The following is a 12677-nucleotide window of genomic DNA, read 5'->3' as shown; positions in this document are numbered from 1 at the left end:
GTATCTTGTAAAACTTAAAATCTCCCCTCTAATATATGCCTTGAAGGCCTCCCATTTAACTGAGGCACTCGTTTGATTTGTATTAACTAAAAAATATAGATCTATTTTATTATCCAGAAATTTTACAAAATCAAGATCAAAAAGCCAGCTTGCTTGAAATCGAAATCTGGGAGGGGGGAGTACAAAATTGTCTAATTGGATTGTAAACAAAACAGGGGCATGGTCAGACAGTAGGATACTATCATACCAACTTTTGCCTACCTTCGCCACTAAACCATTGGAAATTAAAAAATAATCTATTCTTGAAAATGTTTTATATGTACTCAAAAAGCATGAGTATTCTTTCTTGCTTGAATTGAGATACCTCCAAATCTCAACTAAATTTAAGTCAGTCATAGACTTCAAGATAATTTTTTAGACTGCTGATGGGTACTATCTACTCCTGAGGAGCGATCATTCGTTTAGTATACAATTAAAATCTCCTCCAATTACATAATTTCCGGTATAAGATGAGATAGTGAAAAAGAAATTCTGAAAAAAGGAGGGGTCATCTACATTAGGAGCATATATGTTTATTAAATTAATAAGTGATGCCAAAATTGTACCATTAAGAATTATGTATCTCCCTGACGGGTCTATATATTGCTGTTTTAACTGAAATGGAATGGACTTATGTATAAGAATCATGACTCCTCTGGCTCGAGAGGTGAAAGATGCATTGAAAACTTGTCCTGGCCATCTCTTAGTGACTCTACTAACATCTTCTTTTAATGAGTTTCTTGTAAAAAGATTATGTTTGATTTCATTTGTTTTAATCGACCTAGTACTTGTTTAAGTTTTACCAAATTATTTAATCCTCTTACATTCCAGCTACAAATATTTATCTCCGAATTATTAATCATTTACTTACTTATATAACCATGTAGATACAGCTGTGCGTGGGCATACCATATAGAATGTAAAACAGAAAGAGTGAGAGAGAGAGAGAGAGAGAGAGAGAGAGAGAAAAGTAAATAAATATAAAAAAAAAAAACCTAACATTAACATTAACAACCACCGCCACCCCACCCCACCTGCATTCCCCCAACTGGAAAGCATAACAATACCCCTTACAATGAACCTTGGTTATGAAACATGTTAGATTCATATAATATGGATCTACATTTGGCAAGCCTACTCTCATTACTATCAGCCCTGGGCTCGCTACCCAAAAAAGAACTGGGCTCTGATTTTAATACTAAGTCCCACCTTATGGAACATCGGCCTAGTTTAAATGGACATGTGTACCTCTATACCTGAACTTGTTTACTCATATTGATGAAAATATTGCTGAAAGGAAAAATCAATTTAAACTACATTTAAACCGGCAAGGTGATTTGTCGAGATATTTCGGTTCTGCTGGAATATAATATAAATTCCAATTGCACGTAAATATAAAAATCTTGACAACTTGAAAAAAAATGGAAAAACGTGTGAATCCTTAATAACTAAACACAGAGTTCAAGTCCTGATGAATCCACACTTACTTGTGTTACAATGTTTAAGCATTGGTACGTACTGACCGAACAAAATCCTCTGCCTCCGCAACAGTTTTAAAGACATGACGCTGTCCGGCGTGCATGACTATCAGGTGCGCTGGGTAAAGCATCCCGTAACGAATTTCCATGCTTCCAAGTTGTGCCTTTACTCCGTCAAACTGACGCTGCCGCTGACGAGTCTCAGCTGATAGATCCGGAAACAAGCTGATCAGTTGCCCTTCATATCTTAACTCCTTCATTTTCCTAGCCGCTCTCAAAGCCTTCTCCCTGTCCTGGTAATTCAGGAACTTTATCACGATCGCTCTTGGAGTTGACGGGCGGTTCGGGTTTACTTGTCCTACGCGGTGCGCTCGTTCAATGACAGGTGGGGATCCGAACTCATCTCTCAGAATCGCGGGGAAAAAATTCTCAATGAAGGCGTTTTTTTCTGGCAGGCCAATTAGTCTCAGATTAGAACGCCTTCCTCTGTCCTCCAGGTCCTGCACCTTGTTTCATAGAAATGCTGTTGTTTCTTCAAGTTTATTAACTTTGTGTTGAAGGGCTGATACGTCCTCTTCAGCTTGCGAGATCCTCTCCTCAGCCGCTCCCATTCGTTGCGCTTGTGACAGTAATTCCGATTTTATGCCGTTTATGGCGTCCATCGTGTCAGTGAATTGTTTTGAACAATCATCTCTCAAAGACTGAACCGCATGTAGGATATCATCGTTTGTGGCCGCGTTATCTTCACTCTGTGGCTCGGCTAGCTTCTTGCTAGCTAGCACTTTGCCTTCCTCCCCCATCTGCCCAGACGGCTTTAAATGTTGTGCAGGTTTGATGGTTTTGGGTGGCATTTTGTCCCGGCAAACTTCAAAGTGATTTCCCAAACACTTATTGTATAAATTCTAGCCTTTCTAAAGGAGTTTAAGCGAGTATTCAGCAGCGAGCCCGATTCGCGAGACTTATCAGCTGCACGCCATAACCGGAAGTCCCACTCACACAGACTTACACACTCACACACACACCAACGTGCTCAACAAATGTTTAGAGCCTAATCAGCCCTATACTGTATGTGTGATGTGTGTCCGGGTGCCGATGGCTATTTGTAGGTCTTAACACGCTTAAACAACACACAGGTTGTGTGGTGGCGATGACACAGGGTGCTTGGGCCCGCTCATCTCAACTCATCTCAACTATATTTTTATTTATTTTCATAAAGGGGCCAACAAGTTTGAGCATCTGATGACTAACTAACTAACTAACAAACTAATCACTGTTAGTATTAGCTAATTTAATTAATATTTAAAACTTCAAATGGGTATTCAAAAAGCATTACAATTTGAACATTGGCTGCAAAAAATGTTACTTATTATTACACGTCTATTCCACATTCTACTGGAAAACTGCTGCAGTGCACATGAACAAAACCTAATGACTAAAATGTGTAATAACCTCTAAAAAAAAGGAGCATTTAGCTCTAATATTACAAAGAAATAAAAAAAAAATTATACATTTTATCTACTCACTTATTTCTTCAGCAATAACAGTAAGATTTTGCCATGCTGTAGTCTCTCGGTCCAAAGGTTTGACAAGGGACACTGTTCCATTGTTGGCATCAATCATGAAGACATTCTTCAAATCACTGTTTTTCGATATTGACAACCTGAAATAATAACAGTGCTTTTCAGATAAAAGATACTGTATACAGCTCACTTTGAATGTGCTGAAATGGCAAAGCCAGTTATTTTGATTTTGCTATGGACTGAAGACATTTAGTTTTGACATAATTAAATCAATTTAAAAGGATATATCAGTTTTTATCTCTTTTTTTACACTGCCTTACCAAAAAAGCCAAACATGCTAATATTTGCCTGTAGCTTTTATTATGTCACACATTCACTATGGCATAGTTTCGACACCCTTTTGCAACATTTATTTCCATACAAAGATGCATTGACATTTGGCTAATACTGTATACAAAGACTTTCTGATGATCCCAGAAACACTTTTTCAGAAACTGAGCCTGATGAATCTTGACATTGTCATCTGGAATATGCCCATGCAACCAGAGTAGAAATCATCCACTGATAGGAGTATCTGGTCATTCAGTATACCTTTGCTATGTTGACTACCAAAACGCCAAATATAATTAATACTCTTTTCCCAAATTGCAAACTTTTTAGTGGTACACTAGTTAGTGGATTCCCATCATAATGTTTTTTGTAACCTCATAATGAACCTAAACACAATCTACTATTTTGTATAAAATTAGCCTGTGTTTATCAATCTTCTCATTGTGCTTTCTCACCGCAATCCTTTGACTGTCATCCAGCTGTGTAGCAAATCTGCCACTTCTCACGTATTGAATGTGAGACTCACACAATCACTAATCTTTACATGCTCTCACATGACATTTCCAAATTTCTCATGCTGACGTATTCATAAAAATTGTCTGTTGAATACACAAGGAAAATTACAAAAAACTTTTTGACGAGTTGGCTATAAATAGCGTTTATTTTAAAGGCAAATCATTATTCTCGTGTGACCTCAATACATATGTGTATTGTGGCCAGAGTGCGCACGCGCGAGGCTTCACTACTTTGTGAAAAGACATAATATTTGTGTAATTCAGCTGACATTAACATTTATTTACAGCTTGAAGGCATAGGTCATACACAAAAGAAAGGATAATAATTAGAATAATCAGAAATTAAAACAATCGTCCCGTTTTTGTATCATTGTCACAAAAGTTTTGTGTTTGTATCAGCGTTTAAATTATATAGCTTGTTCGTTTATACAATAAAAATATTAATAGCAACTATTTTTTACATTTTCATACTATTGGGCTTTGCCTTTTTGCTGTTTTTTGCACTTTTTGGAGGTTTTTTTTACTAAGGCTAGCCCACCAGAGCACACCTCCAGCCCTCCACGTGTCCAACAGGTTTGCTCTCGTCAGTGATGCACCCGCTGAGAAACCTGAAAGAGCCCTGGTTATAGGAGACTGTATACTTAGGCACATAAAATTAGCTAGGCCTTTAGGGGTGCCAGTGGCAGTGGTTAGGTGCATCCCGGAAGCCAGAGCACCAGAAATAGCAGGTAATCTTGGGGTCCCAGGACAGCATAGGTTTTCTAAGATAGTGATACATACTGTAGCTAACGATATACGACTTCGTAAGTTAGAGGTTAGTAAGAGTAACTTTACAGAGGTGTTTAAATTAGCGAAGGCGATGACCGATGAAGTAATATGCTCTGGTCCCATCACAATGAGACGTGGGGACATAGCTTACAGCAGGTTATGGTCGCTGAACCGCTGGATGCTTAGGTGGTGCTCCAAAAATAATGTGGGCTTTATAGATAACTGAAAAACCTTTGAGGCCTACGCTGGCCTGTTAGGACGAGAAAGTGTCTATCCCACTCGGGAAGGTGCTGCTCTCATTTCCTGTGGTATACAGATGTTACTCATGCGGTATTCTGGTTTTACCGCCACGCCTCAGGGTGGCAGCATTTGGGTTTGTGCATTTGCTGGCTTCTACCACTGAGTGGCGCTATATAATTATAGACTGATGCCTCGGGCATCAGTTTATTCTCTCAAGGATTAATAAGACACGCTCCTTTAGAGCTGCACGTAGTGCGGATAAAAGCAAGTGAAACATTGTAGTTAAACAAATTTATAATCACAGTATTAAAATTACAGTACAAATGTACTGTAGAATTTAAATTAAATTAAATCTTATTAGGATGGATTGAATTTAAGCAAAGTAAACGTTAACACAGTGATTTTATCATGTGTAATTAGAAAAGCTACAAATGTATGTTTTTTGTCATCTTATATTTTGTGTTCTTTAAATTTGTAGTAGATTTATTGACTGAAATAAACGAAAATAAATAACCATAAAAATTAAAACATTGTCAGGACGTGCTACTGCGTCAGCTGATGTTGATGTGTTTTTGCATTATTATAAGAAATAAATGCAGTAGGCTGTTATTATCATCATAATGTTCTTTGATAATACCACCGCCGGCAAAAACCTTATAAAATACAAGTGAAACAGTAAACGAATTAATCGTCACAGTACTAAAATTACAGTAAAAATTTAGAACTTAAATATAGGCGTTTCTTAGTTACATCGAATTTAAGCAAAGTAAATGTTAACACAGTGAGCCATTATATTTTATCATGTGTAACACTCGCGTAGCCAGAAAACTCTGGCTGTGTGTATCAGAAAACGTGGGTGAGTCACAGTGTTGTCAAATTAATGGGAAAAACTATATTAATCTCCATATTAAACTCCATAGCCTTTATAAGACTTTACTTTTATTTAAGTGCACGCACAATGAAGACAAAACGTTATGATGTTGTAAAATAATGTAAGAAAACAGGGATACAGCGCTATTCTGTGTCAGTTTTGGTGAACTTGAGCGCGTCAAAAAATGAACCGAAACTCTGTGAATACTCGCCTCACAGAAGTAAATAATATTTACTTACAGAAAGCAAAATGTATGCTTTTATATAAACTAATGGAGAAAAAATCAGCTTATGTAATTCGTAGAAAACGTGGATTACTACAGCGAATCCACTCACAGCCGAAACGAAAAGACATTAAACTTATCAATGAATTATTAAAATGGCCAGTCAGTTTCCTTGCTGTTTTCCCCGACGCATTTATAATTATTAGTCTACTTCTGTCTGAGCGGTGTTTGTTACCCCCACCCCGTTAAAACGGCGTATTCAGAGAAAGGCTCGCCCGCGAGAGGTTGTGCGTGTGCGGTCCACTACACAGCTAAAACATATTTGTATATTATGACTGAGATAAGGCGGCTCACATCGGTGTGCGTTTCGCACAGCGCCGCAAAGACAGCGCTTATTTAACACGTATAAATGTGTGTTTGTTATATTTCTGGGAAAGAGAAATCTCTTATAAATCTCTTATATCGGCACGCGTGTTCATCTGACTTTGGATCTAAACTTCACGCGAACATTTTACATACACTAAAATGTTTATTCACAACTACATTTTGGCCATTTACACACATGCATTGTGCATGTTGTTGGTATACACTTTTACTTTTCCCCTTCTAATCTCCCTTTTGATCAAAATGCTCCCGATATGAGCCGACACGAGCAGCTTTGTTTCAGTCAGAATATTCCTCTATCATAAAGAGAGGTGACATATACTTGCTGATAAAACACTGCATTTTTTTTTTTTTTGTGAAAGCGCGTGCGATGTGAGCAGCTTTAATTATTATTAAACTAAATAGTTATTTAATGCTGGACGTAAACAGCTAAAATCAAGATGAAAAAAAGATTTTTTAGATTATTATTATCATGTTCTTTTGCTGTTTGGGTTTAGCGTTAAATGATTATTTGAAACTAAAGCGCCTCGTGTAGATTCATGCCAGGAGTGATTTTATCATACAAAGATTATTACGTTGTGCTCGGCCCACTGACTTCAAAATTTACATTTTTACTGTTAAAAATAAAAATGCTTTTACAAGCCCTTGAGCTGTTGTTTGTGCTATTTTCTTTAATAACAACAATAGACAGATAGAAACAGAGTCTGTCTAAACAAAATTAATTGCAGCCGTTTTGCAAAATGTCCCTTTGCGCCACCTGGCGGTCATTTCACAAATTACTTTGAATTGCGACTAATTTATTTTGGCTGTTGCCGTTTGCCGCGACAGAGTGCGTGGCAGTCATAGACATTCCCCTTGAGTAACCACTGTAGCTCATAGTCTCAGAAGAGGTCTAATTAATTTGTGAAAGACCTCTGATCTAAAGCTTGGACTGTTATGTATTAGATCTCTCGCATCTAAAGCAGTTATTGTTAATGAAATTATCATGAATCAGGAGTGTGATATACTCTTTAACAGAAACCTGGATTAAACAGGACGAGTATGTAGCTTTAAAAGTAGAAGGGCTGTACTCTGAATTTCTTTTATGAATTTGCAGAGTTTTTTTCAAACCTAATAATTTCTGTAGACAAAGCGTTAATTGCTGGAGATTTTAATATTCATTTTGAGAATCCAGAAGACCCTCTAAGAACAGCATTTATGTCCATACTGAATTCGGAAGGAGTAAATTAATGTGTAGTAGGACCCACTCATATAGCAGGTCACACTTTAGATTTAATAATATTCTTCGGATTAAGTATAAGAAATTTATTCACAATATCTCAGATCACTATCTTGTTTAAATTTAAGTGTAACATAGTAATAATGTAAGCACATCGCTGCGCTACTGTATTGAACAGACATTCACATCAACTACCACTCAGAGCTTTTTCAGTAATCAGAGTTATCAACTTTGATTGGATTGCCATCTGACTCCAAACACTCAATCAAGCTAATGAATATTTAAAGTCGGTATTCTGTTATACCTTTGATAACGTAGCTCCAGTTAAAAGAAAAATTATTAGAGATAAGAAACTCCCTCACTGGTATAATGATCACACTCACACTTCAAAACAGACTGCTTAGAAATTAGAACGCAAATGGCCTCAAACTAAATTGTTAGTATTTCAAATAGCATGGAAAGAGAGCATCGTGAACTATAGAAAAGCTTTTAGTGTAACTAGATCAACCACTGCAGAAATCTCCATAATAACATCATGCAGTAGTGAGGACTTCATGAACCTTTTTAATAATAAAATTTTAAATATTAGGCATAAAATTGAGGCTTTGAAACCAGACAATGTAATTGATGCAGATGGTAAATTAACCATGTCGAATCGGAACCTAGAATACTTTACTCCCCTTGAAAAGAATGAACTATTTGACTTATTTCGTATGCAAATTTATCAACCTGTACTGTATATTAGATCCTATACCGACACATTTTCCTAAACAAATAGTGCCAGAAATAACAGAACCCCTGTTGAAAATAATTAATTATTCACCTTAGCATTGGGTATGTATCCAAAATCCTTTAAATTAGCACTTATTAAACCGATAATTAGGAAGTCTGACCTCGATCCCTGCCAGCTGTCCAATTACAGGCTGATATCAAACCTCCCCTTTATCTCGAAGATTCTGGAAAAGATAGTAGCAGAGCAGCTATGCTCATATCTTCATAGAAATAGCAAACATAAACTGTATCAGTCAGGATTTAGGTCTCATCACAGCACAGAGACAGCACTCAACACTAGAAGCGTCGTGCCAGTGTCAACTACTTTTAACGTGATTCACTGGTCATTTGACCGCCTATTGTTTTGAATGGGAAGCTGTCGCTGACACACAATAATAGCTAGATGGCGCTTTTACCCAAAGCAAATAGTTTAGCTACAAGATCAACTTGCACTTGGACAATGGGCCGTTCATTCCCGCATTGATAAGCAGCGATATTTTTTTTTATCATATTCAACTGAGAAAACCTAATACAGAGACTCTAAAGTAACAAAGGAAAAGAAAAAAAGGGGAAAAAAACTTAATTTTATAACGAGAAATTTTTTTAGTTCATTTATTCTATTTGAAGCTTATGAACGGCTTGGATGTTTTTTTAGTGTGACAGTGTTTTAGATGGAGCAGGAGCAACGACAGCGCTTATTTAACACGTATACATTTGTTTTTGTTGTACTTCTGGGAAAGAGAAATCAGTCATATCGCATTTATCACTCATAGCGCATTTATCTGACTTTAAATCAAAAAGAAGTGAAAGAGCGCACGCGCGCGCCGCGGGTTCAAGCAAACATTTTACATTCACTAAAAGGCTTATTCACAACCACATTTCAGCCATTCACACACATGCATTGTGCTGTGTTGTTGGTAAACACTTTCACTTTTCACTTCTCATCTCCCCTTTGATCAAAATGCTCCCGATATGAACCGACACGAGCAGCTTTGTCTTAGTAAGAATATTCATCTATCATAAAGAGGGGCGACATACAGATGTTACTCATGCAGTATTCTTTTTTTACCGCCACGCCTCACGGTGGCAGCATTTGGGTTTGTGCATTTGCTGGCTTTTAACGTTGAGTGGCGGATTCTCTCAAGGATTAATGAGCCGCAGCTCCTTTAGAGCTGCACGTAGTAGCGGATGAAAGCAAGTGAAATATTGTAGTTAAACGAATTTATAATCACAGTACTAAAATTACAGTACAAATGTAGAATTCAAATTAAATAAAATTTTATTATGATTGAATTTAAGCAAAGTAAACGTTAACACAGTGAGCCTTTAGATTTGATCATGTGTAATTAGAAAATCTACGCATGTAGGTTTTTCTCATCTTATATTTTGTTTTCCTAATTTTGTAATACAGTAGATTTATTAACTAAAATAAACGAAACCAAATCACCATAAAAATTTTAACATTGTCAGGACGTGCTATTGCATCAGCAGATGTCGATGTGTTTTTGCATTATGATAAGAATTAAATGCAGTAGGCCGTTATGATCATCATAATGTTCTTTAATAAATAATGAAAAAACTAATTACATTTTTACATCCCAGCACCCCTTAGCGCTGTACCACCACTGGCAAAACCTTATAAAATACAAGTGAAACGTCAAACTAATTTACAATCACAGTACCAAAATTACAGTACAAATTTAGAATTAAAATTAAATATAGGTGTTTCTTAGTTCCATCGAATTTAAGCAAAGTAAATGTTAACACAGTGAGCCTTTATATTTCATTGTGTGTTACACTCATGTAGCCAGAAAACTCTCGGTGGGCATCAGAAAAAGTGGGTGTTGTCAGATTAATGGGGGAAAAAAATTACATTGTGTCCCCGGCCAAAAACAGTCGAGGTAAGACGGCATAAATTGGTAAAAATATGTGACACAGAACATTGCCTAAAAATGCAGTCAGATACGTTTGTACATGTCTATAGTTGTGTGGGGTTGCATGTATAGCTGTCACTTTGACTTTTAGCTAAGTGCATTTTAATAGTAAATGCATAGTAAATGCAATAGTAAATCCCTTCGTAAATGCATTAAAAATCCCATAGTAAATGCAATAGTAAATCCCTTCAAGGACACCTGGCGCAGACTATTACGGGATGTTACAGGCTTATAAACTGAAATGCATGCACTCACACACACACATAACAGCTACAGATGGACACTCTACCTTCCCCATATCCAACGCCTTCGTGTGCTTATTCCCCTTCAGTGTGGGCAGGCGGAATCGGGACCAGCGCTCTCTAGCTGCAGGGACTGGAGCTGTTTGCCTACACTGGACATTTCCTATCCCCTGTACCCTTATCGTTGCATTGTTTATGTCTTGTGATTACATGTTTTTTTTTTTTTTTCTGTGCTTTGCTGAGGTATTTTTTGTACCCCTGATCTCACACTGCCCTTTTCGAAGGACAGTCTGGGAGGGGATTTTTTACCCTCGTTATCCTAATGTATCTTATTCCTTATTTTCTATGATGGCGCCCTAGTGGCTGACGTCGCGACTCTGTGGTCGCAAAATATTTTCGCTGCATATTGTACTTGTATGATTGTGCATGTGACAGAAAATAAATCCTTGATAAATCCTTGATCCTTGATGTGTGAGCGAAGGTCCACTATGTGATTTCCTTTACACATGCAATTACACAATAATTTTAATTTACATATTGTCTTGTGACAAATTATTCACAAAGTGCTCTGTGATTGTGAAGCCACTGCATTTGGCATTATGCGCCCTGTGTTTTCGAATATTAAATAATGATTTTATTATTTTTATAAAATTCATGCATTTACATATGAACAGGTATATATCGGGTTACCATTTAAAGTCCGAATTAGATGTGGATTGTCAAATTTAAAAAAAGTTTACTCACTTTACACTGTGTGCGTTTTATTTCCCCATGTGGATACAAGTTTTTTTTATTTGACTTTGAAAACAGTGACGCCACTAGTTGGCAGTCTCGTGATATTCCAGATTATCTTGAGAGAGATGTCTTGTTTACTGCCAAGAAGAGACGCAGTCTTGAGGAGGGTGAAAGTTAATATAATAATAATTAAAAAAAACTACTGTTCGGTGAGTCCATTTTGTATTGTTTTATAAATTTTACTTGTTTGAAACGAAGAAATAAAATGTAGTTTGAGTTTTGCTTAAATGAACTAGTAGGCTAGAAGTTAGTAGTGTTAATGTTAGGCTGCTCCTAAAAAGAAACTCTGTTAGCATGAGTTTGCAAGTATAAAGCTTCATGCGGTCTCCACACTTAAGTTGAGGTATTTTATGCAGTTGAGCAAACTTCTTGGTGGAAAACTGCAAAATGACCAAGTCCTTAAAATGTTTAGTTTGCTGAAATTTGTTTCATTGCCTTAAAAAAATAATTACCAATGAGCAGAGCAGTTTCATGCTACTACAGGAACATGGTTTAATAGATATGGGGTTCCCAACCCTGGTCATCAAGGACACCTGGCCTAATTGTTTTCCAATTATCGCTGCCCTACCCACCACTGGTTACGTGGATCATGTGTGTTCAGTCCATCAGAAGCTGGAAGATATCATTTCAGATAAGCTTGGAGTGGAATTGGACCCTAAGAAGTCTAAATGTTTGTTACATCCACAAAGTAGTTCAAATAATACAATGTGGGTTGCTGTGTTTCTGTGTGTGGTGAAACATTAATAACAGCATGTCCTAATGTTGTCTGGGTTTTTAACAGCTGCCTCCAAGAGAGAGCACAAAAGTGAGGGTACGTATGTATGTTAATGGTCTGTTCCAGCCATGAGCTCGTCCTATCAAAATTTGGTTTTACAATTTTTTACATTTTGTAATAGGTGGCACCAGAGCCTCGAAAAGCACTTACCCCATGTCAACTGCAAGTAAGATATTTTATATAATATATGTGGTGTGTTTAAAAGCCTAGCCAGTAAAATAAAATGCATTAAAAAGGTAAGTCAGTACGCATATAGTTTGCTGTCTGTTTGTTAGAAGTATTTGTTGCTAACAAAGTATCGAATGACTAATGATACCCTGATGATGAATGATAATAATGATGACCCGAGGTTTGTGAACATCTTAATGTACTGATTTTTTTTTCAGGATTCCAAAGTAAGGTGTTTGCAATGTTATTTAACTTAAAAGAGTAACTTTAGCGAGTAGCTGCCATTGTGGACCCTGAAAATACATTATCTATAAAGAGACTGGATTCGGAGAGTAACCTGAAATCCTTTAAAAATTCCATTAAGAATGAGAAGTCGTTGATCTGCATAAGTTTTAAATGTGACAA

At 36.8% G+C, this 12677-nt stretch overlaps 1 protein-coding gene across 1 annotated transcript in view; it reads right to left on the bottom strand.

Moving 5' to 3' along the window:
* The window catches only part of cdh19 (cadherin 19, type 2), a 204703-nt gene that overhangs the window by 21662 nt on the left and 170364 nt on the right, over window positions 1-12677 (bottom strand). The window contains exon 8 of the mRNA XM_053487532.1: window positions 3041-3177. Coding sequence (XP_053343507.1) covers window positions 3041-3177 — 137 coding nt within the window. The remainder of the gene's footprint in view (window positions 1-3040; window positions 3178-12677) is intronic.

The sequence above is a fragment of the Clarias gariepinus genome, chromosome 26 (assembly GCF_024256425.1).
Source record: "Clarias gariepinus isolate MV-2021 ecotype Netherlands chromosome 26, CGAR_prim_01v2, whole genome shotgun sequence".
Classification (NCBI taxonomy): domain Eukaryota; kingdom Metazoa; phylum Chordata; class Actinopteri; order Siluriformes; family Clariidae; genus Clarias; species Clarias gariepinus.
The sequence above is the reverse complement of the archived record's forward strand: the minus strand, read 5'-3'. Positions and strand labels throughout refer to the sequence as shown.